Source organism: Solanum stenotomum, chromosome 10 (genome assembly GCF_019186545.1).
Source record: "Solanum stenotomum isolate F172 chromosome 10, ASM1918654v1, whole genome shotgun sequence".
NCBI classification, from domain to species: Eukaryota; Viridiplantae; Streptophyta; class Magnoliopsida; order Solanales; family Solanaceae; genus Solanum; species Solanum stenotomum.
Genome location: NC_064291.1, coordinates 49,745,116 through 49,772,643, shown reverse-complemented (window position 1 = coordinate 49,772,643; position 27,528 = coordinate 49,745,116). Strand labels below are relative to the sequence as shown.

At 32.6% G+C, this 27,528-nt stretch overlaps 2 protein-coding genes across 3 annotated transcripts; both read left to right on the top strand.

The window, feature by feature from the left end:
- Window positions 1-1,039: 1,039 nt before the first annotated feature.
- On the top strand, window positions 1,040-6,733 carry LOC125878234 (cellulose synthase-like protein D3). Of its 2 annotated transcripts, none has more exons than XM_049559441.1 (4): window positions 1,040-1,191; window positions 2,377-3,284; window positions 3,713-4,520; window positions 4,862-6,733. In XM_049559441.1, exons 2-4 carry the CDS (start codon window positions 2,428-2,430, stop codon window positions 6,614-6,616), a joined length of 3,420 nt encoding a protein of 1,139 aa, XP_049415398.1. In that variant the 5' UTR covers window positions 1,040-1,191; window positions 2,377-2,427; the 3' UTR covers window positions 6,617-6,733. The 2 variants fall into 2 exon arrangements, with proteins under 2 accessions (XP_049415398.1, XP_049415399.1); XM_049559442.1 differs by lacking the exon at window positions 1,040-1,191 and adding an exon at window positions 1,746-2,072.
- An 11,075-nt stretch (window positions 6,734-17,808) lies between these two features.
- On the top strand, window positions 17,809-26,864 carry LOC125841429 (CSC1-like protein At1g32090). The gene is made up of 11 exons (XM_049520562.1): window positions 17,809-18,354; window positions 19,061-19,213; window positions 20,847-20,982; window positions 21,115-21,216; window positions 21,349-21,468; window positions 21,635-21,715; window positions 21,974-22,314; window positions 23,105-23,350; window positions 24,301-24,625; window positions 25,797-26,030; window positions 26,315-26,864. Exons 1-11 carry the CDS (start codon window positions 18,041-18,043, stop codon window positions 26,708-26,710), a joined length of 2,448 nt encoding a protein of 815 aa, XP_049376519.1. The 5' UTR covers window positions 17,809-18,040; the 3' UTR covers window positions 26,711-26,864.
- The last annotated feature ends 664 nt before the right edge of the window (window positions 26,865-27,528 follow it).

Here is a 27,528-nt window from a genome sequence, read left to right as displayed (position 1 = left end):
AAAAAATAAAATCGAACATAAGTTGTAGCGTCTTTAATATAATCCTCCCACATAGTACGGTCAATCTTTTCACGTTGAACTTGCATTTCCCAATCATATGGCCGAGAAATGAACCAACATTATTACTTTGAGTCATTTGTTGGTCAATTTAATTGGTAAATAAATTTGATAAAAAATAAAGACTTCGGTAAATGTAAATGATAAAGTAGGAAATGGTTTAAGGTAATAATAAATTTTATGTTTTTGTGAGAATAATCGTATGAGTATAAATATTTTTAAAAGTAATTAGATGAATTACATACATTTTATTTACATATGGAATAAATGGTTAGTATATATAAATCGTGATTTTTGGAAAATTTAAGATTTTATCTAATGATATGAAATCAGCGTAAAATCACATATCCAAACACTGATTTTATTTCATGATTTCATATCGCGATAAAAAATCACATGTCCAAACATCTATATAGTAAATAATGGTGGTTTGTGTTGCTTTAGACTTATTGGTGTCCATCGTTATATTAACCATATTCTAATAGTTCTAATCTTTTATATCTATGTTTTTACTTTCCTGTCCCTAGTTATTTGTCAATTTTTGAATTGACACTCTTATTAAGAAATTAATAATTGACATAGTGAGTTTACCATTTTATTCATATTAATTATAAAATTGATGAATTAAAAACTTATTATTTTCAAGAAATTCTATTTTTTTATAGTAATTAATTGAGGTTATAATAGATAAAAAATGTGTTATTTCTTGATTTATCAAAATAAATAAATAATTAAAGACAATTAAAAAAATAAATATGAACAAGTAATTAGGACAGAGAGAGTACCTTACTTGGTAGTGGTAATAAAATCTTGTATCTAAAAAAAGTTTAAAATTTCAGACCGATTGTGAAAAATCCGTTTCACATAGGAAACAAATCACATGTAGCCGCGTATCAAGCATATTCAGACCGACCCCCTATATTCTCGGTTAATTACTTTTTTAACCCCATAAATTCCATTTTCTTTCTCTCTCTCCAAAAAAACAAAATATACACTCTTTCTTCCCCACTTTGTCTTCTGTAGTAAGAAATTCAAACCAGCAAACAGTAAAAAGGCAAAAGCTTTCATACCCAAAACTCATCTTCAAATGCACATACTTTCCCTACTAATAAACTTCATAGCAGAGTTGATAAGGTAAAAAATTACATAAATCTCACTTATTTTTTTGGAAATTTTCAACAAACCCCACAAATGGATATTCATTATTCAGATCTCTTACTTTATTTCTAAAAAAATCATATATACACATTTTATGACCCTTTTGTGTATTTGGGTATCAGGGCTTTTGTGTTTTTTTAGGCCGGCTGTTGTAAGCTGCAAAAAAAAAAAAGAGCTTTTTTAGGTTAATTGTTTTGAAAAAATAAGCATAAAGTTTGAATCTTTCTTAGTTGATGTGTTCTTTTTTTCAAAATTTTGAGGTTAGTAAGTACTACTAATTAATTACTCATTTTTTTGTGTTTTTTTTAATGGGGGTGACAGAAGAAAGAGGGAGGAAAATGGGTGTTTGTGTATTTGGTCTTACGTAATAGAGATTTTTAGTAATTTTCTTTACAACCCTTTTGATTTAATTGGACAATGGAAGACTAAGTCTGAGTTGTAAAAGGGACCCTATGAAAGAGCTTTGTTAAAGTTGTAATTTGTAGTGTGTAAATGTTTGCAAATAGTGTGTTTATATTTTATTGGTATTATGTTTTGAATATTTCCTACACGCCTTTAGGTGGCTGATTCTTTTGTTTTTATAAACTATGTCTTACATATCTATGTTAATTGTCTTATAAGTATTGGGCTACTGGTGGAGGTCTATATATCTCTACTTGTGCAAAATTATTATGATTTAGATGTATATAGGGAAGATTTGTATGTGAAGAGAAGGATCTGGTTGTGTTCTTGAACTTGCATTTTTTCCCTTCTGATTTTTGTCCACCTTGGTTTCTGGGAAAGCTTTTTGGGTTTTCCTGGAAATGGTCTAGGAAGGTCTTGATTCTTAGTTGTTGGTGTATCTCTTCAAGATTTAGGTGATCTTTTCTTCTGTGGATTTTTGTTATATTTTGAATTGGTTTGATGCTTTTCACACAAAATGATCAAGTGTTTTTTACTGAAAAAGGTGTCTCCTTTAGTGCTTTTTAACTAATAAAGTGAGAGGAGTGGCTTCGGAGAAAGAGAAAGGGTTTTTTTTTTGGTCATGCTTTTGTTTCAAAAAAAAGTTGAATCATTTTGAATCCAGAGATTGTAGTATATCCTTTTGCACAATTGTTTTTAGTATTGATTTTTCAACTTAAAGCTAGCTAATTCTCATGTTGCTTCTTTGGCCTTGTGCAGTTTCAGGTTTTGTTGGTCATCAAGTAATCTTTTAGCACAACTTTTAGCAACATGACTTCAAGATCCTTTAAAGCCTCTGATTCCCAACAGGGCAAGCATTCTGGTGTCACCTTTGCAAGGAGGACCTCATCGGGTCGGTATGTGAACTTATCGAGGGAATCTCTGGATAGTGAGATTAGTGGCATTGAATTTGCAAACTACACAGTGCATATCCCTCCAACCCCTGATAATCAACCTATGGATCCTTCAATTTCTCAAAGGGTGGAAGAGCAGTATGTGTCAAATTCCTTGTTTACTGGTGGTTATAACAGTGTAACTCGTGCTCACTTGATGGATAAGGTAATTGAATCAGAAACTAACCATCCTCAGATGGCTGGTGCTAAAGGTTCTTCTTGTGCTATACCGGGTTGTGATGGTAAAGTCATGAGTGATGAAAGGGGTGAAGATATTCTTCCTTGTGAGTGTGATTTTAAAATTTGCCGGGATTGTTATGTTGATGCTGTCAAAACTGGTGATGGGATATGTCCTGGTTGTAAAGAGTCTTACAAGAGCACTGATTTGGCTGAGAATGCTGTAGATCCTTCTGGACGGCCTCTGACTTTACCTTCAAATGTTAGTATGTCTAAAATGGAAAGGAGGTTGTCGTTGATGCGATCAGGTAATAAATCAGCGATAATAAGAAGTCACTCAGGGTTGATGAGGAGTCAGACAGGGGATTTTGATCACAATAAATGGTTATTTGAGACAAAGGGGACGTATGGTTATGGAAATGCTATATGGCCAAAGGATGGGGGGCTTGGAAATGACGAAGAAGATCAAGTTGGTGAGCCTTCTGAACTTCTGAACAAGCCTTGGAGGCCGCTTACACGTAAACTGAAGATACCCGCTGGAGTTATTAGCCCATACCGGTAATTTTTCGTCCCCAACTTCTCTACTTCTTTGAATTTAAGAACAAATTTTGGTGAAATTACCCATGTCGAAGTGGCTAGTGAAATTACAAATTAGTTTTAACACAAATGCTTCCCTCTAATCAAAGAAAGATGCTAAAACAGTCATCATAGTTTTTCTTTACTGTATGTTCTTGTATTATGTAGATGGCTATTCAAAAACATGTGTAAGTTCTTGCTTTTATCTTGTAAGACTACATTACAAGCTTAGCTTCTTGAGTATACCATAGTTAAGAGACGGATTAATAAATCTAACTTTTGGTGGATACCATTAGGTAATTATGTCCTGTAGACATTGATCGGTTGCTTAATGCCTACTGCACTTAATTGGTACTATGTTTAAGTATATTTGGTTTGAAAGCTGTCTTGACGCAACTCCATTTATGCAGGCTCTTGATTCTTATTCGCGTAGTTGTTCTTGGACTATTTCTTCAATGGAGGATTACCAATCCGAACAATGATGCTATATGGTTATGGTATATGTCCATAATCTGTGAGGTTTGGTTTGCAATCTCTTGGCTGCTTGACCAGCTTCCAAAGTTATGCCCCGTTAACCGTTCTACCGATCTTAATGTCTTGAAAGAAAAATTTGAAACACCAACCCCTACCAATCCCACAGGAAAATCTGATCTTCCAGGCATAGACATATTTGTCTCTACTGCAGATCCTGAGAAAGAGCCACCACTGGTCACTGCAAACACGATTCTATCTATCCTTGCTGCTAATTACCCCGTTGAAAAGCTTTCGTGCTATATTTCTGATGATGGAGGTGCTCTTCTGACATTTGAAGCCATGGCAGAAGCTGCAAGTTTTGCTAACATTTGGGTCCCATTTTGTCGTAAACATAATATTGAACCAAGGAACCCAGAAACCTACTTCAGCTTGAAGAAAGACCCGTACAAGAATAAAGTACGTCAAGATTTTGTTAAGGACCGCAGACGGGTGAAGCGTGAATATGATGAATTTAAGGTTCGAATTAATAGCCTCCCTGATTCAATTCGTCGGCGTTCTGATGCCTATAACGCTCGAGAAGAAATCAAGGCCATGAAGCTTCAGCGAGAGGCAGCTGGGGATGATCTTTTGGAACCCATTAAGATAACTAAGGCCACTTGGATGGCAGATGGAACCCACTGGCCTGGTACTTGGATGATTTCTACTCCCGAGCACTCTAGGGGTGATCACGCAGGAATCATACAGGTATTGATTCTTCATATTAATCATGTGTAGTTATTTGTTGCCTTCATCATTATTTACTGATCAGGGCATAATTGTTTTATTCATAAATGATGCCTATGATCTCACGCTGAATCGCCCCCTTTCTGTTCCTCCTTCCAAGGATGAGGAAAAAGAGGAAAGAAATTTAATTTACTTCTCCATGATTATTGTTAACTCTGTCTTTAGGGGCTCCTCATTTGCCAACTGTACGTTAATTTTGCTATTTTATACTCTTGGTCAGTTGACAATGACTTGTATGTTAGATTCTTGAAGTAATAGATTTGGTTTAACATTGTAAGTTGTTTGCCTTATTTTGGTTTCAGGTTATGTTAAAACCCCCAAGTGATGAACCCTTACATGGAACCTCTTCTGATGACGGTCTAATTGATTCAACAGAAGTTGATATTCGTCTCCCCTTGCTGGTGTATGTCTCTCGTGAAAAGCGTCCTGGCTATGATCATAACAAAAAGGCTGGAGCCATGAATGCCTTGGTCCGAGCTTCTGCCATCATGTCTAATGGCCCCTTTATTCTCAACCTTGATTGTGATCACTACATCTACAATTCCGAGGCAATCAGGGAGGGAATGTGTTTTATGATGGACCGCGGTGGAGATAGGATCTGTTATGTTCAGTTTCCTCAACGTTTTGAGGGAATTGATCCTTCTGACCGTTATGCAAACCACAATACTGTTTTCTTTGATGTCAACATGCGTGCCCTTGATGGCCTTCAAGGTCCAATGTATGTTGGGACTGGTTGTCTCTTCCGGAGGACTGCTCTTTATGGTTTTGACCCACCACGAAACAAGGAATACCACCCTGGTTGCTGCAGCTGTTGTTTTGGTCGGCGCAAGAATAATGCCACCGTGTCTTCTGTCTCTGATGACAACAGGGCGCTTAGAATGGGGGATTTTGATGACGAGGAGATGAATCTTGCTTCCTTTCCTAAAAGGTTTGGTAACTCAAGTTTCCTCATTGATTCCATTCCAGTTGCAGAATTCCAAGGTAGACCACTTGCTGATCACCCTGCAGTAAAGAATGGACGACCGCCTGGTGCTCTAACTATTCCAAGGGAACTTCTTGATGCCTCCACTGTTGCTGAAGCGATCAGTGTCATTTCATGCTGGTACGAGGATAAAACTGAATGGGGTAATAGAGTTGGATGGATTTATGGGTCTGTTACTGAAGATGTGGTGACGGGGTATAGGATGCATAATAGAGGTTGGAGATCTATTTACTGTGTGACAAAGAGAGATGCATTCCGTGGCACTGCCCCAATCAATCTGACCGACAGGCTTCACCAAGTGCTTCGATGGGCCACTGGTTCTGTTGAGATCTTCTTTTCTCGCAACAATGCTTTTTTGGCTAGTCCTAAGATGAAAATTTTGCAGCGGATTGCCTACCTCAATTGTGGCATCTACCCTTTCACCTCAATTTTCTTAATTGTATACTGCTTCCTCCCAGCACTTTCACTATTCTCTGGTCAGTTCATCGTCCAGTCCCTGAACGTCACCTTCCTCACATATCTCCTCGTGATCACATTGACTCTCTGTGCACTCGCAGTGCTTGAGATCAAGTGGTCCGGCATTGCCCTGGAAGAGTGGTGGCGTAATGAGCAATTTTGGTTAATTGGAGGCACAAGTGCCCATCTTGCTGCTGTGCTTCAGGGGCTGTTAAAAGTGATTGCTGGCATTGAAATTTCATTTACACTGACATCAAAATCAGCCACTGATGATGATGATGAATTTGCTGATCTCTATATCATCAAATGGAGTTCCCTGATGATCCCACCTGTTGTTATCATGATGACTAACTTGATCGCGATAGCTGTTGGTGTAAGCCGGACAATATACAGCACAATACCACAATGGAGCCGTTTGCTAGGAGGGGTTTTCTTCAGTTTTTGGGTCCTTGCTCATCTCTATCCTTTCGCAAAGGGGCTGATGGGAAGACGCGGAAGGACACCAACCATCGTATTTGTCTGGTCAGGACTTATCGCCATCACCATTTCACTCCTCTGGGTTGCGATTAACCCTCCTGCTGGTGCCAGTGAAATTGGAGGGTCATTCCAGTTCCCTTGATAGTTCCAAATTAGCTCCTCTACACATTCCATTCAAATTATTCTTTAGTTTCTACTTCTTTTTCTTCCCTCTTTGTAACAAAATGTGGACTTGAATATTATGTGGTTTTTGCCATCACTATTGTCCTTAAATTTTTGTTTATAATTCAAATGTCCATAGGAAAGGGCAAAAACCTAACAATATATTAAAAGTTAGATTCTTTTTTGATAATGCTTTAATAGCATTCTTGGTTCTTTAAAGTTTTAGCTTTTCTTGCAATTCAAACAAAATAAACTATAGACTTGTTTAAAACTAAAATTTGGTGCATAGTGTATACAATTTGAACAAGTCTAGTTGCTTGTGCTTACATAAGAAAAGTATCATATTTTGTTCTTGATAATGCAGCTAAATGTCAATTCTTAAGTCATCTGTTGAGTATTTCCAAATTCATAATAGTCATTTTTTTTTGTTTTTCAAACCAACTCCATGACTTCTTCAAATTAGATTAGCTAAGAGGAGTGTCACTTCGAGGAGTACACCATCAATACCGGAGCCATTCTTGTCCAAAGGATGTCAATTCATCGGAAAATTACAATGTAGATGGTAAAAAGTAATATTAAATTATACATATACTATATACTATATGTTGAATTCCCTGGACTTTTTGTGTGCTTAGTTCTTTGTATTTTGACGTCCTTAATGAAAATCATTACTCCACAATTTGCTACTGAACATCATTATTACTCCAAAAAGAAAAGAAAAAGGTCGAACGCGTTAACTATTTTTTACCTCTTCAAATGGATGTAGTAGGTTTAGGTGGTTGAACAAAACAACTACTAGTCAGCTCATGACTACCTATGTTATATTTACCTTCCATTCTCAAAAGTTGAAAGAACTCACCAAACTTTGATTGATAGAGTAGACAAATTCACTAACATATATGTTTTGGTCAAAAATATGACCAAGTTTACTGAATTAAATAGGTTTTATAAATATGGTAGTTGAATAGATGCTCATAAAGACATAGTCTACTTGTCACTAGTTAATTACCGTTTGAAATGTAACTATATTTATATGCTGGAAATGACATTTGATAAAAAATATTCCTATAGCTCATTAATGGTATTCAATATTTGATATTTACGTATAAAAAAAATATTTCATTTACAGTATAGTTTATTTTTAGAAAAATTACCTAAATACACAACTTATTTTTCTATATTCTCTAAAATTCCCTATCATTTGAAAAATTTACAAAAATTCCTATCTCTCATTTTCTAGGATACATCACTCTTACGCGATGTATAAGGACAAGTGTGTCTTGTATCAACAAAGGTAATGTATCGGAACAGGTGTTCTTGTATTAACAAAAGTAATGTATCGGGAAGTTATGTTTCGGGACGTTGAGTGATGTATCCGAAATCCTTAATGTATCGGAACGCGATGTATCGGGACGTTGATTGATGTATTCAAAATCAACACGATGTATTGAGATTTGTGTGATGTATCCGAAATCCTTCAATTTTAAGGAATTTTTGTAATTTAAAAAAGTAGGAATATGATGTAATTAGCTCGTAATACTATGAAATTTGTGTAATTTTTACCTTTTTTTTTCTCCCATCTAGATATTCTCCATTTCACTTAGGTGAACTATAGACCTAGATTTTTTTTTTCATAAACTTGCACATTTTATCTATTCAAATAGGTTGGTTTTAAATTTTTACTTTTTTTAACAATCGAATTTATGCTTAGTGAAGCATAAATTATTTAAAAATTGAAGTCATGCCTATATGAAATATTATGACACATAAATATAAATTTATGTCTTACGAAAAAATTATTTATTATGAAAGGCATAAATTAATGACCAAACACAAAATAGGGAAAAAGTGCAAATGGGCGTTTTAAAAGAAGTATGTGGATTGGATTTCCATATGGAAATTGGATTAAATTGACCCAACTGAGCCCAAAGTATTAGAAAATGGGAAAATTATGCAAAGTGGGCCTCTCGGCCTTTTATTTTAGAAAAAATTGTATAAAATAGCAAATTATTAATTCAAATTAAATGTTATAACCACAATTTTATTTAATTCTAATCCGTAGCAAACACTTTGCCATTCACCTCTCTCCCCAAATATCTCTCTCGCCTCTCTCCCCAAATTTCTCACTCACCACTCTCCCTTGCCTCTATTACTTTATACAAACACAAATATAATTTGTGTTTGTATAAAGCGAGAGAAAATTGTATATACAAATACAAATACATCTCTTCGTCCTATACACTTATAATTATACAATACAAATCTTCCCTTGCCCAGTTCTCTTTTGCCTTTCTCGCTTTATACAAACACAAATTATACAAAATACAATGTATAATTTGTGTTTCTATAAAGCGAGAGAGAGATTTGATAAACAAATATGACTGTTTTAACTCGATTCAATTGTATACAAAATTCAAATTTTATGCAGATATACAAATACAAAGAACATATACATATACATATACATATACAAACACAATTTTCATATACACAGACGCCCGATTTATACAAATCGTTGCGATTCATACAAATTAGATGCTTGCGATTTTATACAAATCAAAGGTGCCAACGATTTTTATACAAATCTGATGCTCCATAGCAAACGAGCGCTAATATGATTTTTATGTTTGCTAAACCTAAAATTTACTCTTTATTTTAGAGAAAAATTGGCCCAACTTTTAAAATTACTAAAATAGGCCCAATATGTTCTTCTTCTTCTTCATTTTTTTTAATAAAAATTTGACGTACCAAAAACGTAAATCGTTTCGAGCAAATTATATATCAAAAGACTCAAAACACCAAGAGAATTTCATATCTAAATTTGGTGCATGTTATACTTTAGAGGTAATTTTGAGTTGATCAAGATTGAATTTATCCGTGTATATTTCATGTATAGTCAGTGTATATTTCATGTATAGTTAAAATATATTCAGCCTTTTGGGTTTATATATTATAATGTATAGTTAATGCTTAACTCATGTATAAGTATACTATATTGTATATTCAATGTATATCTTTTATGACTTTTGACAAACTATATTGTATAAGTCAGTGTATACTTTCTATGACTTTTGACTATTTTTTATGTAACAAGGGGCCGTTTGGTTACTGGTTAGAGTAATGCAGGTATTAGTTAGGCCAAACACATATACATCCCCTCTAACTTGTCCTCATTTTTTATTTTGACACTTTGGGTGTGTTTGGTATGAAGGAAAATGTTTTCTTGGAAAACAAATTGATTTTTGACTTATTTTCTCATGTTTGGTTGGTGAGTAGAAAATATTTTCCGAAAAAGATTTTTAGTGTTTGATTTATGAATGAAAAATGTTTTTGAAAAATTTCTTTTATTTTTACTAGAGTAGAAAATAATTGTTGAAATTGAAAATATTTTTTAAAAACAAACTTAATTTTTTTTGGGGGGTGGGGGGTCGAGGGTAGGGGTGAAAAATTGAAATTTTGAAGTTAAAAATATTTTTTAAAAACAAACTTAAAATTTTTTTTGGGGGTGGGGAGTGGGGCTGGTAGGGCGTGGGTGGGTGGGTCGAGGGTAGGGGTGAAAAAATGAAATTTTGAAGTCAAAAATATTTTTAAAAACAAACTTAAAATTTTTTTTGGGGGCAGGGGGGCTGATAGGGGGTGGCTGGGTGTGCGTGGGGGGTGGGGGGGTCGAGGTTAGGGGTGTAAAAAAATAAAAAATTGAAATTAGAAATATCTTTTAAAAACAACTTTTAATATTTTTTTTGGGAGGGATGGTGGTAGGGGTGAGGGTGGGGTAAAAATATTGAATTTAAAAACAAACTTTAATTTTTATTTTTTTTGGTGTGGTGGTTGGGGGGGCTGGTTTGAGGGTAGGGACCAAATAAATTGATTTTTTCAACATTTTTTTTTTTAATTGGAAGTTGGAAGAGAGTTTTGGAAAATGTTTTCCTTATGTTTTGAAGGGAAGTCATTTTCCTTAAATTTGAGGAAAATGAGTTGATTTGGAAAACATTTTCCAAAACATTTAACCCAACCAAACATGAGAAAATTGGAAAATATTTTCCGGAAAATGTTTTCTTCCTTCATACCAAACACACTCTTTATCTTAGCCTTGTTCCATTTTAACCCTTAAACTCTATTTTTTATGTACCATTTTAAGACGAAATATTATTTTTATGATTTCTTTATTTTTATATATATTCTTCAATTGCAACTTCTTATTTTAAATCGACACGTGTCAGTTAATTTTAGTTAAAAAATTAAAAATTAACAAAAAATAATTCTTTTTAAAAAATAATAATTTCTTTTTAAGAGTGTTATGCATTTTTGTGTGAAAAATAACCGACGAAATTGTGTTGGTTTTCTTTCTTTAAAATCACCGAGAACCTAACAAAGTCAGTCGAGTTTTAACATTGTTTAGTAGTGTTATTAGCAATGAACAAGAGTCTTTTTTTAGTAGTATTATTAACAAAGTCAGTCGAGTCGTTTTGAAGATGGGGTTTTTTAATTCGTATTGATTTATATTAAAAATTAAAAGTGAGTATTTGCATTAAATTTAGATAGCCTAGATGATAAGAAACAATAAATAAGTTGTGTTATTTAATTTAATTGAATGTTTAAGAAAGAAAATCAAAGAACTTTCGTCAATTTACTTTCATGCAAAAATACAGAGAAATATCAAAAAATAATATTATTGTTTGAAAATTTTTATGTTCGTTCGCGAATGTTTAATTTTTTTACGAAAATTAATAGGCACAAATCGCAATTAAAGAACATAAATAAAAACAAATCATAAAATCAGTATAAGTGTTTAAATGGTACAGAAAAAAAGTGGAGTTTAAGGGTTAAAATGGAATAAGGTTAAGTTGGAGTGCCAAAATGGAAAATGAGGGCAAGTTTGAGGGGTTGTGTATGTGTTTGGCCTAATAGTTATGTAGGGTTTAGTTATGCAAGTATTAGTTATGCAAAGTTTAGTTATGCAGGGTTTAATTATGCATGTATTAGTTAAGCAAGTATTAGTTATGTAGGGTTTAGTTATGCAAGTATTAATTATGCATATATTATTTAATTATGTAGAGAGCACAATGCATAAATTATTAACTAATGAATATTGAATTTGTTGTAAATTAATATATATTACTTACAAATAAATAAGTAAGCAAATAGTATAAATTCTCCCTCTTTTTGAATAAAAAGTAAAGAAAAAAATTCTCCCTCTATACTTAATTGGGACTGCTATTTTTTCATATTTTTTTTTATGTTTATAACTTATAAAAATAAAATACGATTAATATATTTCAAGTACATTATAATATCCTATTTTATATAATGTAAATATTCTATCAATATGTTGTATATATTGTTTATACAGTTTTAATATACCAAATATATGAATTATGTATAAATTCACATCCTAAACAAAATAATAATACATGTTAATTAAAGAAGTGGAATATACTTAATAATATATAACGCTATATGCAATTCAATTTGTAATATTAATAAAATATTACATTTGGATTTCAAATAAAAACAGAAAAAAAAAGTTGTTCGTGTATTAAAAAGAAGTTAGGAAAATTGCATAGTTGGATAACATTTTCAATGAAAATAATTAAAAATAAATCAATAAGGGTAAATGTGTAATTTACTATTTTAATACATGTATAACTAATACCTTCATAACTTATTCCACCTTCTACCCTGCTTAACTTATACATAGATTCCCTCATAAGTTATGTTGGTATTAATTATGTAGGACTATAAAAAACACAACCAAATACCGTATAAAATTAATACATGAATAACTTTTATACAACATTTAGAATTCTACCAACCAAGCATGATATAAGTTATGTTGACTTTTCCACCTAAGTACAAAATTTCTACCAAACACGGTAGAAGTAATACAACTTTTTATTCATGGATAAAATGCAACTTATACAGTAACCAAACGGCCCCTAAAAACATGACTTTGTAAATTAATTATTTTATTGTATATATTTAAAATTGGCCCGAGAGTATCAAATTAACAATAAGGGGTCATTTGGTCGAGTGAACACGCTCCAAGATTAATTAATAGTGATGAGATTATAATAATACTAATTTTAATAATGATTAGACTATTTAATAAATATAGTTTTCTCTTCAATTGTCTTATATTCATAATATATGACGAGACAATGTTTATCTTGCATATTAATTTATTTCATAAGTTTAGATGTTTAGGAATTACACAACAAATACTGTTAAGTTACATTCTTTTCTATCTGAAAAAATCTAAAAATATTGGATAAATCGAGCCTGGTTTAAAACACGCAAAAAGTTTGGTATAGTAAAGTTCGAGTTTGAATTTTTTACGAGTGAAACTTCATCACACTATGTTTACGTTAAAGTATGAAATTTCCTTACAAGTAAACCATCTTCATTTTCAATTTTTATAATAAGACTTGTTCGGACTTCAAAATATTGTAATGGAATTTCAACTTTTAACTCTATGATATTGTCAACAATAAAATTATACTACTCAATTACAACACAAAATCAATTCCTTGATGGATTTCCAAACAACCCCTTAAGAAATAGAAGAAAAAACAGTGCAAAAATTTACTTATCAATACTTCCATTAATAATTCATTATCTTTAACAAAATTACCGTATTAATTAGTTTCTTGTACAATAAATTAACCAGTGGTATATGAAAAATATTTTCCAAAAATTGTTTTCAGAAAATAAGTTTTTTCTTAAGGAAAATATTTCTATCAATTTTTAGCATTTAAAATGGATTTATTTCCAATAAAATACAATATTTGCTCAATCAGTACATTCCCTCTTATTGTAGACCAAACGAAAAAGTCATCCTACCTAGTGGGGGTGTGAAAGTGGTCCTCTTTAAAACTTGATGATAGTTGACTTATTACAAAGTACTTTTATTTAATTTACTTTGGTATGAAGTTTTAATATATATATATATATATATATATATATAATTTTAAACTAAAGATATATGTATTGTATCAAAATATCTTTGAATCTTGTGATCTGAAGTATGTTACATATGAAATTGATTATAAAAATTACTAAATATAAAAAACTTATGCTTTTTAAAACAAATAATTGAAAAAGGAGAATATATTGTTGGCTTTATGCTTTTATGAGAAAGACCAACTATCCCCAACCAAAGCAAAAAAGTACTCCCTCCGTCCACAATTGTTTGGCAGGTATACTAAAAATAGATGTCCAAGATTAATTGCCAATTTAAACAATCAAGAAATAATTAGCCATTTTTTTCCAATTCTCCCCTTAATGATAGTGTAGTTCAATTGAAAAGTTATGTGGACTTTTGGTATTCTTGGTATAGTAGGGTTATATTAGTCAAATTACACCTTGAATTAAATTTTCCTTGAGGGGTGTGCATGACCTTACCCTGACAAACAATTGTGGACGGAGGGAGTATTAATTTTTATATTATTAGAGAAAAGAAGAAAAGAAAGACAAGTGTCATAATTGAATCACGCTATGAAATATTAAAGAGATAATATTATCACTTATTATAAGGTCACGAGAGGGCTACAATGAGCTGTTAAATTAACTACTATATATCTATTGTCATTTTCATTCCCATTTTATCTGGTTTAAATAAAATATTTATTCACATTCAATTTTAAAATAAAAAATAAAATTTATGTATATCACTTAATCATAGTTTAAGTGATAAATATATTTATATTAAACATACATTTTGCATCAATTTATTTTATTCAAACCCTAGTGTTCGCGTGAGTAAGTTTTTTCGTTGATGATCAATACTTTTCACTCATCATCAAGAGGTTATAATATAAGATTATGATTTAATTTTTGGCTAACACATACTTACAAAGAGAAAATCACACTCGGTAATGATGGAGGTAACAAATAAACTAATTGATTGAAAAGTATATGGATATACCAATTTTTTGTGAATAAGCTATTCACTTTGTTACAATTTGTTCGTTTTACTCTCTTTTTTATTTTATAAAGAGTGTCTCTTTCCTAATTTGGTATCAATTCTATAATTTTAACATTACACATGATATGATTGCGATCACGGGATGAAAGGTATATATATTTTTAGTTTAAAACTGTAAGATTCAATTTTTATTTTCTAACCATGCTTAGTTAAATTAAGAAAAATAAATTAAAATGGAATAAGCAATTGATTGATGTGGGCAAATTAAGACATATAACTCTATCAAAATCAAATATATATGGACCCAAGAATGCACATGATTTTCTTTTGTTTGTGGAATTTGACAATGATAGGAATCATATATTATATTGAATATAATAGAAAATGGACCACTAGCATATAACTTTTAACTAAACTCGTGATTAAAAGTTGTTATTTAGTTGTTGAGGGTTCAGCAGACCAAATTCCCTCACAAATACACCACTGAAAATTACTTTCTAATTAGTTGTGAATTGTGATGAAAACAAATTAGGATGGAAAATGCGGGAGAAGATTATAACGTGGATATCGAACTGTCATTAATAATGTGAAAATTTAGATAACTAATTAATTGAGCTATTGATACTTTTTCTAATTTTATTCATATTTCTTTTGGCATGGCTTATAGAAGTTAAAGAGTCATGTTGATATTGCTAGACTATAATGAGATGACCAAAACTTCTTTTAGATTTATGTGATCATATTATATCAAAATAGTATATTTATCGATAAGTTTTTATTTTTTTGGGGAATAATTAAGTATATTTTTGGTACGTGATCACATTTTGTCTTGCTGTCCTAGAGAAAATTTTGGTACGTCACATGTGACAAAACACTCTAAACTACTCCACTAAGCATTAATTAACTTAACTAATAATCCAGTAAGTAATAAAACAGAAAGATAAAGAATGAAAAGAATTATTCATTAATCATAGAGAACAAGGATAGTGATTATATATATAAAAAATATATAAACCCTTAGTAACAACCCCATACAACCCAAAAGTTTCTTAATTTACTAGAGTAATTTCTTACTTTCAACAAATACTCCATTAAAATATGTATTTATATTAATTAATAAATGAAAACATAAATGAATACACAATAAGTTTGTGTATCATTTCAGTAATCCCATGTTGTGTTTGCTGTTTGTATGAAGAACAAAAAAAGGAAAAATATGCACCAAAAGGGGTGAACTAAGGGTCATTAAAGTGGTTGAAAATCTTGAAATTTCAGGTTCATAATTTAATGAAAATAAAAAATACTGGGTGATTCTTTCTATCTGTCTTAGTTTTGGTGAACAAAGTTACCTGGTACCATAATATTAATCGAGGTGCGAAAAAGCTAATCTGAACATCATCGTCCACAAATTTACTACTATTTTATTATATTCTCTTTTCTTGATCCACATGCAACCTAATTGATTTCCAATCCTATCCATTTTATCACTATGCTTGTCTTATTTACATCCTTTTTTTTTTCTCTTGTAAAGTTGTATCAAATGGAATTCTTGAAATTTAGTGACTTGTAAACAACCCAAATTTCTCATTCTGTTAAATTCAAAAAATAAAAAACTCAAATGTGTTTCACAAATTTTAAAATTGTATACCATATGATGGAATGTTCTTGTAACATTTATTAATAGTAAAATAAAAATACACTACTTTTGTCTTTGAAAAGCTACTATAGTACAAAGAAAAACTTTAGCCTTTCTACTGCTTTTGGGGATTTTTCAATTTTTCCTTTATACTTAGTGACTTCTGGAATCTGAGCACGTTCTTTAAAAAAGGAAAATAAATAAAAAGGTACTTAAAAGAAAGAGAAAAGGATCTATAAAGTATTTCAACTTTGATCGAAATTGTTGTTATGATATCAAATTTTATGGAGGACCTTTTATCCATGCACTATTTAATATTGTATTTTAAAGGTATATATGTGCCCACGTAGACACATTACTATTTAAAATGATGCAATATTTATGATGTCCACGTAAACACATATATACCTTTAAAATATACTATTAAATAGTATAGAGGTAAAAGGTCCTTTCCAAAATTTGGTATTGTAACAATAATTTCGACCAAAATTAAAGTATGTTTCAAACTCTTTTCCCTAAAAGAAACAAGAAAAATTAAAAGAAAACTTTTAACATGAGTGCTTAAATGAAGCCAATATTTCGGCGATTAATCTGGGATTTGTAATAATTATAACAGCAAAAATACCCATCTTTCATGTTCCAAAGTCAATAAACACTGGTAACATGGAAAACTACCAAATTTGATGACTTAGCAAAATTTTTAAAAACATATCATAGAAGTATATATTTTATTTATGTTATAGTTTTTTTTTTTTTTTTTTTACTTTTTNTTAAGATGAGTGCTTAAATGAAGCCAATATTTCGGCGATTAATCTGGGATTTGTAATAATTATAACAGGAAAAATACCCATCTTTCATGTTCCAAAGTCAATAAACACTGGTAACATGGAAAACTACCAAATTTGATGACTTACCAAAATTTTTAAAAACATATTATAGAAGTATATATTTAATTTATGTTATAATTTTTTATTTTTTTTTTACTTTTTGTCCGAAATAGCACATATAACAAAAAATAGACAAAGTAGCACATACTGACCGACCATCTCAATTTTGATCTATCAAATCCAATAATTTATAAAATTAAATAATAGTTCAAATATGTTTTAAATTATTATTTCGTTAAAAGTCATAAAGTTCAAATATTGAACCCGTATTAATTAAGTACTCTCCCCGTTTCTATTAATATGGTATTATTTTAGATTTTATATCGCTTATGAAATTATGTAAGTTTATTATTGTACATTTATTTAGTGTACTCTTGAAGTTAAATTTTCAATAAATAAATATAAATTAATTATTTTGTTTAATTGAATTAATCAATTAACATGAATTAATCATTTAGTTTTCTTACGTTGATCAAGTTCATTTTTTAAGATTAATAACTCTCAAAGTAAAATAAAAAAATAAAATTATTTATGTATTAACTTTATAAAATAACTTATATTAAAAATCATCTATTTTTAATAAGGACGATACATAAATAACGACCCGCACTAGTATGAACAAAACCAGAAGTTAATTGAGTCAGCAAACAACTCAGAGGTTTTCTTTTTCATTTTTCTAGAGTTGCCCAGAATCCCAATACTAAAAAAAAAAAGAACCATTTTTTCTTGAACCCACAAAGATACAAATCATCATATTGAAAATTGAAAAAAAAGATACAGTAGTAGGCCATTCACCATTGCCAATTGATAAAACTCCCATTATATCCATAAATAAATAAATATATGTAGTCTTTTCTTTATTTACTAGCTGTTTATACACCAATTTTCCTTTTAAAGCCAACTTTTGTTTCTGCTTTATACTTCTGTTACTTCTTGTTTTCTCATTGTTTTAATCTTATGGCAACTCTTAGTGATATTGGGGTTTCAGCAATTATAAACATTCTTGGTGCTTTTGCATTTTTGTTGGCTTTTGCTCTTCTTAGACTTCAGCCAATCAATGACAGGGTTTATTTCCCAAAGTGGTACATTAATGGGAAGAGGAGTGCTCCTAGGCATGTTGGGAATTTTGTGGGGAAGTTTGTTAATCTCAATTTCAAGACTTATCTTACTTTTCTCAACTGGATGCCTCAAGCTATGCAGATGAGTGAAGCTCAAATTATTGAACATGCTGGACTTGATTCTGCTGTTTTCTTGAGGATATACACTCTTGGGTATGGAAAAAAAAAACTATCTTTTCTTGATTATGTTGTTTTGGGATGTTGAAAGTTGTCAACTTTTTAATCTTGCTTTTATGTTTTTTGGGAATTTTCTATCTGGGGTGGTGTAAAAATCCAATCTTTGGGGTTATACCTTTTCAAGTGATGAATCCCAATGGTCTTTCTGCTGAAAAGTTTCAGAATTTACTTAATTTGGCTCCCCTTTCGTTATGGAGGGGGTGTGGGGTGGGGAGCTAATTACATATATGAAGATAGACTCTGAAATCCTCAATTAGAATTTTACTTTAGTTTTCCCCAATTCAATTTTGGCCTACTAATTTGTAGTACTTTTAGTGTAATTTTCAAACGTGTGAACTTTATTTTAGAAAGTTTGAGGACTCTATACCCAAATTGATAGTCAAAATTAAGTATTTTGACCCTCATAATCCATACTACTACACATAAATTGCGACAGACGGAGTACTTAATGAAAATCTCTATATGTTAAAGTGTACCTTTTGCAGTTTCCCAGCTCAAGAATTTCTGTGGCAGTTAATTTGTTTGCTTGATTTGGAATTTTTTGCCTTATCTGGAGTCTGATCCATGTGTTTTGTAGTTTAGCTAACAAGTTACTGTCATATTCGACCACATAAGACAGTGTAGTCTAGAGCTGCTGATTTAAATTAATCTAATTATATACCTGCATTCTTGTCTTTGACAGCTTGAAGATTTTTGTGCCAACTGCACTTGTGGCACTTCTGGTTCTTATTCCAGTTAACGTGTCAGATGGGATATTGTTTTTCCTCAGCAAAGATTTGGTCGTCAGTGATATTGATAAGCTCTCTATATCCAATATTAAGCCCAAATCCTTGAAGTAAGTCTACTCTTGAATCATTATCTCTCATTTGATCTACAATAATCACATGCCTGCTATGTTGCTTGGACTCTTCAAAAATGTTATCGGGTGCGTGTCAGATCCTTCCAAAGTAGTGCATTTTGGAGCATCCGGCACAGGTGCGGCAACAACTTTGGAGAGTCTGAGCAGCTTAGCATGCGTGTATATATGTTTCTGTGAAATGATGAAAGCTAAATTTGCGCTCTACCATTGCTTACTCTGATTCCTCTCCTTATATTTTGTTATTGGATCTCTGATATCTGTCGTCTAAAATCTTAGTATTATACAGAGGAAGCTTTACTTATCAGGGAGATTATTGAGGAGCACCAAAAGTATGTTAAAAAACAAAGGGGCATATATTTTTGGATGTTCCTTAAAAAGGGAATAGTTTTCACGAAGCTCCATCTTTAAGAGCCAAATGTAAATTATGTGTGCATTGCTCTTTCAGAGATTTAGAAGGGTGATGCTTCAATTTGTCTTTTAGAAAAGTCGAGCCTCTAACGGGTGGGCGGGCTTGTTTGCTAGTAGAAAGCACCTTGAACTAATGTTGATCCAAGCTAGTGATTTTGGGCATTATGCAAATTTCATTTCATATGTGGTTCGCACTTTCCAGTGTTTTCTGTCATGACGTTTGTTGTCATAACATCTGCTTCTGAGTTCATCTGTAATTCAATGTTTTCACTTCATCCAACTGCTCAAGTTGATGGTCATGTTGACAGGTTTAATTTAATTTACTAACCTACTTATTTGGTTTAGTCAACTATCGACTGCCTGATTAGATAATTCCTGGTTTGTAAGGTCAAGAAAACAAGCCTACTGTTTTCATATTGTGGTCCAGTACGACTTATGTATTAAAACTGTTTTCTTTTAGAATTCGTGCATGGGCTTCTAGTCTTTGGAACATCCTTTTGCTGGAATTATGTATTTAACTTGCCAAAAAAGAAACCTAGATTGCGTGCATATAACATGGTAGGAAGTTTTCATCTTCCTTAGTTTCTCTTTTTGGACCATGTTTCTACTTGGTCAAGGAATTTGAGAAAGTTGGAGGTTGAGTGATAGAAGAGTCCTTTGAAATCAATGTGCTTGTAATGGCAGGACTTATTTCAGCAAAAAACTGTCTGCAGACACGAGAAAATATTACTAGAGAGATTTCGGAAGGAATTGGTAAAGTTACTGTCATGCGACCAAGAGGTCACGGGTTCGAGTTGTGAAAACAGCCTCTTGCAGAAATGCAGGGTAAGACTGCGTACTTAGATCCTTGTGGTCCGACCCTTCCCTGGACCCTCCGCGCAGCGAGAGCTTAGTGCACTGGGCTGACCTATTTCCGTAAGGGAGGGTCGATATGGTTACTTTCAGACCTGGAGAAACAATGATGTAACACATATTGACTTATTTTGTATCAGCATGCATTTTTTATGTTCTGCTAAATGAAGGAAAATGTTAATGAGTAGTTGACATATTGTCAAGAGGAATGAAGATATGTACAGGGTAACTTACAAATAGTACTGTAATTTGTCTTGTCCTCTTTTTGTTTGAACTTTCTTGTTCTGTGTGTATTCCTGTTGGATCTTATGCTAAAAAGGAGCTGCAATTGGTTGTTCACATGAATCAGGTTCTTTGTCCACATAGCAATGGAATACTTATTCACGTTTTGGACCTGTTTTATGCTGTACAAGGAATATGGTAGAGTAGCTGCAATGAGATTAAAATTTTTGGCTTCACAAGACAGGCATGCCGAACAGTTCACGGTGGGTTAACTTGGGATTGGTTTCCTTGTTCTTAAGTTTGATGTTCTTTATCCATGAGCTGAAAAATTTACCAATCATGGATAGAAAATTTGCTCTCCATTTTACAATGAACCTTTATATCTTGCCTTTCAGGTTCTGGTTAGGAATGTTCCTTATGAATCAAAACGCGCAATAACAGATAGTGTTGAAAATTTCTTTAAGAAGAACCATCCAGACGACTATCTTTGTCACCAGGTAACATGTCACTCTACAGTGGATAATTTTTGGTCATTTTTTTTAGTGAGAAGGTGTTGACCTAGTATTGCTAACACTTCTTGGGCTGGAATTGCTTACTTCGTGTGGTTGCTTTGGTCTTATCTTTATTAGGCTGTCTACAATGCCAACAAGTTTGCCAAACTTGTCAGAAAAAGGGCTAGGCTTCAAAATTGGCTGGACTACAACCAGCTTAAGTTTGAAAGAAACCCAGAAAAGAGGCCAATAACAAAGGTACTTTTTAGCTGATAGAACTCAGGAAAGCAACATTTTTTAGCTTGAACTTCTCATGGCACTGCTACCCTTTTTTTAAACAGAGAAAATTCTCATGCTGTGGTTTTCATCCTTTTTATACTTTATTAATGTTTTAACAGCATGTCATATCTCCTCTTTTCTGCAGAAAGGCTTCCTTGGACTTTGGGGCGAGAGAGTTGATTCCATTGACTACTACAAACAGCAGCTTAAGGAGTTTGATAGAAGAGTGAGTTTAGTAGCTAGTTTGATTAGCTTATTTGTTGTCCTTGACCAAGTGAAAATTCTAGTCAGCATCTTTATTATATTTGTTTTGTTGAGACGTTAAAATTGACATCTTTATTACATTTGTTGGATAAAGTTGTCCTTTTTCTTCCTCCCCCAACATATGTCTCTGGAAAGGAGAGGAGCATCTTAAGTTAAGCTTTAATACAGGTTCCTTTTCTCCAATTTACTTATCCTTTGTTATTTATGTTTCTTTTTCTAGTTGACAATGGAACGTGAAAGCATTCTCAAGGACTCAAAATCTATCATGCCAGCTGCCTTTGTATCGTTTAATTCAAGATGTGGGGCAGCTGTTTGTGCACAAACACAGCAAAGCAAGAACCCAACATTGTGGCTTACTAATTGGGCCCCTGAACCACGAGATATATATTGGAGAAATCTGTCTATATCTTTTTTTTCTCTCACCCTCCGCAAGCTTTTGATTTCTGCGGCAGTGTTTGCTTTGGTATTCTTTTACATGATACCTATTGCCTTTGTGCAATCGTTGGCTAATCTGGAAGGTTTAGAAAAGGTTGCACCTTTCCTCAGGCCACTTATTGAATGGTAAGAACATTTTCTCTGCTTTCAAAGAAGAATGCATATTGTCTTTGCTTTGGAATAGAGTAGTATTTCGGTAATCTGGTTCATTCATGCCTTATGTGAAAAGTTGATTTAATGAGGAAATATCAGTGTGCAGTGCCACATCCGGTATTAGTGTGTGTTTAAGTTGGCAACCGAAGTTGTCATGAATATTCATTACTCTGCAATCTGCATTAAATTCATATATGATACTCCTATTGACTTTTGAGTTTTTTTAGCATTTTCCGGACCTTCTCCAACATGGATTATCTTCCTATTTCAGATTGTCATAGTCCAGATTTTCTCATCAGTTTATCTGCTGGTACTAAGAAACTGTAAAACTTTAGCCAATCAGCTGGTTTGATCTCCTTAAGAAATGCCATCTAAAATGATCTTGGTGTCTGACTGCTGCTTCTTCTGATCTCAGCAGATAGATTTCAGCTATTGAAGTCACAGTAGACTTGATGAATGTCTAAGCAACTTTCTTGAGACTACATTGTGCTTTAATCTACCACTTTATTTTGCTGTGTATTAAGCATCCTAGTTTACGTAGTATGACAGACAAAAAGAGAGGACTTCAGTTATTATCATTAGATTCCCTTTTAGGTGTCAAAAAGCTTTTTCTTTATCCAGATATGCATGTTATATATTTTAGAGTTCTGACTAAGTCCGTTACTTCTATTTCTATTTACTAGTATTATAACTCTCTTTCATATCAGCACTCATTGTATTTAAAGAGTTTCTTGTGAAGCAAAACTTCTCTAAATGCTTGCAGGAAGGTTATCAAGTCATTTCTACAGGGTTTTCTTCCTGGTTTGGCTCTTAAAGTGTTCTTGTTTGTTCTTCCTGCCATTCTGATGTTTATGTCAAAGATTGAGGGACATGTGGCATTATCAGTGCTTGAGAGGAGAACAGCTGCAAAATACTATTATTTTATGTTGGTCAATGTATTCCTGGGGAGCATAGTAGCAGGGACAGCTTTCCAGCAACTTCATGCGTTTCTTCACGAATCAGCTACCCAGTAATCTCTCTCTCTCTCTCTCAAAACCTGTTGGATTACTATATCATTGGGTGATTTTCCGCAACTCACCAGTACTCTTTATGGTTATTTAGGTCCATTATCATAGTTCAGAAATTATGATGATTGTACTATGTTCATGTATTCTTGATACATGATAGATCCATTTGCTCCCTCAATGAAAGACGTATGCCTATGCGTGGTGGGACATAAATGTTAACCTCATTCTTTGATGATGTGATAATCATAATTCTATGTTATAAAAGTTCTCACAATGGTTAAGGCCTAAGGGTGAGAAATATGAAACTAGAGCTTTATTGAATGTTGACCAAGACATGGTCCAAGAGAAAGGAACAGCACTAGCTTAGGTTAACACTAACTTTATTGTATCTTTGGAATGTTCTAAAATTCTTGATTTGCTCTCATTTTCCTTATTTCTTTTACCTCCAATAACCTTGACGATATTGTTGCATCAGAATGGAACAAATGTTGAGTTTGTAATGGAACTCGAACAATCTTATAGCCAACATCAACATAGCCTTGTGGACCTTATGAATCTTGCCCCTTTTGAAAGAGAATATAAGCAACTCAAAGATCATCTGTATTGTTTCTCATTTGTTTTACTGCCCCTTCATGTAATTTATAGTTAGAGATCCGAATTTCGAAAAAAATATATAGATGGAGTTCCAGCTTAAGTTGCTACCGTTTTTCTTCAAAAGTTTAAATTAGATGGAGTTCCTTTTAAAATACTGAAACTACTTAGTAATCCATTAAACTTGAAGGGTGCAAATTTGGAGAAAAGGCGTATACTTTTTTTGTTATTTCGACATAAGGAATAAACAAGTGCTTCTTTACTAGACATAAATATGAAAAAGCAGCACTTTCTGAGACAGAAGTTCATTTCTTTTCGAGGAAGTTTTGAGTTCTATAGCATTTTGTTTTCTTTCATGCAGGATACCGAGAAATATTGGGGTATCAATACCAATGAAAGCAACTTTCTTTATGACATATATAATGGTTGATGGTTGGGCTGGTATTGCTGGTGAAATTCTCAGATTGAAACCTCTGGTTATTTTTCATCTTAAGAACATGTTCCTTGTAAAAACTGAAAGGGACGTGGAGAGAGCAATGGACCCCGGGAGCGTAGATTTTCCCGAGACACTTCCAAGTCTTCAACTATACTTTCTTCTGGGAATAGTATATGCTGTGGTTACTCCAATCCTTCTTCCTTTCATACTGATCTTCTTTGCCTTTGCTTATCTCGTTTACCGTCATCAGGTTAGTCCTTATTCCTTTATTCGTTTTCTTTTTAACTTGTCGATTTGTTTATAAACCTTATTAGAGCACATAGCTGGAAGTAGCTTTTTTTTTGTATTGAAAGCAATTTATAAGAGCAATTCATTGCATCAGTGATCAAACATTGAGTTACCTAAAGATTTGTGTGGCATCATATGGGGAATGTAGTTCGAGTGTTCACAACAATACCCATGTTACCGTTTTATCATTTTTATGAATATATACAGGGAAATTTTGTCACTTAAATTTCCTTTTGTATGGAGAGTATTAGTTACATTATTGAAGTTAGAATTGGTACAGAAAAAGATAGAAGGAATAGGGGGAAAATGTTCTAAATTATGAATGCCACCAGAAAAGAGTAATATTAAACTCGATGATCTATGCAACAAAAAATTGAGCCTTTGTGAATTTTCAATGAGAATATCTCTCAGTACGTTTTGTGAATATTGATACAGATAAGATTGACGTAATAAAAGCACAGAATATCCCTCAACTACTTCAACTTATCATAAGAATTATGAAGTCATTTTCTAATCATGGACCAATAAAGTGACTGATCAGTAAAAATACCACGAAAGGTTGTGGTAGGGTAGTAAATACCCTTGTCTTCTTAACTAGAGGTCTCGGGTTCGAGCCTGTGAATGGAGTTGCCTAGGTATGGAGCGTGTTCACTCAAAGTAGAACTTCCCTGTGCGAAACTGGATGCCCCTAAAGCAGGTACTAGACACTGGGTTGGAAACATAAAAAGTCATGGTCAACGACTCGTGGAGTATAAAGTGAGTTGTTAGCTTTTCATTTTTTTAACTAAGGAATATCAGTTTCAGTAGGAAGTGATGAAATCAATTTATGATTAAAAAAGGTTAAAATCTCACTCATACGTAGAAGTTAGTAAAACAATACAATTTCAAAGCACGTGTGAGCAATACTAAAATCTCTAAAATTTACGTTTGATGGAAGACTAATTCTGGATCATGAGTCCTTTATATTGCTAAAATAAGGGTCTGCAAAATTGCGGGAGTCAATTTCTGTTGCTTGGTGACAGTTGGTGTTAAATAGTCCAATATAGGGAGGAAATAGTATCCTTTTTCAAGAAATAGCTTTATATGGTGTATTCATCATCCATGATTTCTGATTGTTAGTTTGTTTTATACAGGTAATCAATGTGTACAACCAACGTTATGAAAGTTGTGCTGCGTTTTGGCCCCACGTACATGGGCGCATTATAGCAAGCTTAGTAATATCTCAACTTCTTCTGATGGGTCTGTTGAGCACAAAGAAAGCTGCAAAGTCCACCCCGTTCCTCGTGGTGTTGCCTGTTTTAACCTTAACATTTCACAAGTATTGTAAGAGTCGATTTGAACCTGCATTCAGAAAGTATCCCATTGAGGTAACCTTCACTTGCTAGTCATATATTACATCTTTCTCAACACATTTCTGGAATATAACACATGCTTCCGTTTCTTCATATTTCTCCGTGATGAATCTTGCGACCACTTCATTTAAAAGCTTTAGCTGACAGAGGGAACACACTTTTGTTTATTAATTAGAGGGAACCTTGTCTAAAAGCTTAAGCGGATAGAGAGAACATACACTAGTCTATGTACTTGTATCGTCAACAAATAGTAACGGAATAACATCTCACATCTCTCCTATGTTCATGATCATTTTCAGGAAGCAATGGAAAAGGACTTGCAAGACCGATCTTCTGAATCTGACACCAACTTGAAAGCATACTTGGCTGATGCATATCTACATCCTATATTCCACTCATTTGAAGAGATTGAACTGGAGGACGTTAAAATCGACAAAAAGCCTCCTCCTGACAGCCCCAGCCCCCCGTTGAGTGAACTCAGCTCTCCATCCCCAACTCATGATGCCAAAGATCATAAGGAAGTCGAGCCATCTGGGACGTCTCAAACATCTTATAACGTCCAGCACTATGAAGTTGGACAACCAGGTGACTTGTTTCACTACGAATACGAACAAACCAGTCATGTATATCACTATGATTTCGAGTCACAGTATCACCATGATTCACAATATCAGCATAACGGATATCATTATTGAAGCCAGGTTTGATCCTTAGTTTGATTGATGTTTAGTAACTCAATTGCCTTAACCACCTTACTTAAGATCAGTTTAACATTTTGCTAAACAGGTCATGCCCCTCTAGTTGTAATTTTTTTTGTCCATCAATGTAAATGCATTTGAGTTTCTTTAATTTTCTTACAAGTTTTTTTTGAGATGTTAATACATGTTCTTGTTTTCCTCTTTGTTTGTTAAGAGGAAGAAATCTAGGTAAAGTAGGGAAGTCTTAAGACCTTGTAATGCAGGTGTGAAATATAAAGGTGTATCAGCGGAATTTTAACTTGATGGGTTCGACTTTTAAGGTTCTTAGTATTGAGTACTGTTAAAATTCATGGATTTGTTGATGTTATAGTGCTTGTTGAATTTTTTTAGAATACAACATAATACTATTGGTGATAATTGAATTAAACACTAGTGAATCAGGAATTCAACTAAAACAAATTATTTTTAACATGAAATGTATTTTTGAATTTATCAAGATTTCAAGATAAAGACCACTAGTTAAATAAGAATAGATTAAAGCAAGAGGAAAAATATCAATAACCGTAAAATTCTAAAAAGAGATTATATAAAAATATGCACATACAGTCAGTAGTCAGTACATATAAAAATATGCGCACACTTATTTTTAAATAGGTGCTTCCTCCGTCTTTTTTTAGTTGTCATGCTGCTTTTTTTCGAAAGTCAATTTGACTAATTTTTAAATTAAAATTAGATTACATTAATATGATATATTAAAATAAAATTTTAGATATTCAAAAATTATATGGAAAGTACTATAAATTGCAACATTTTTC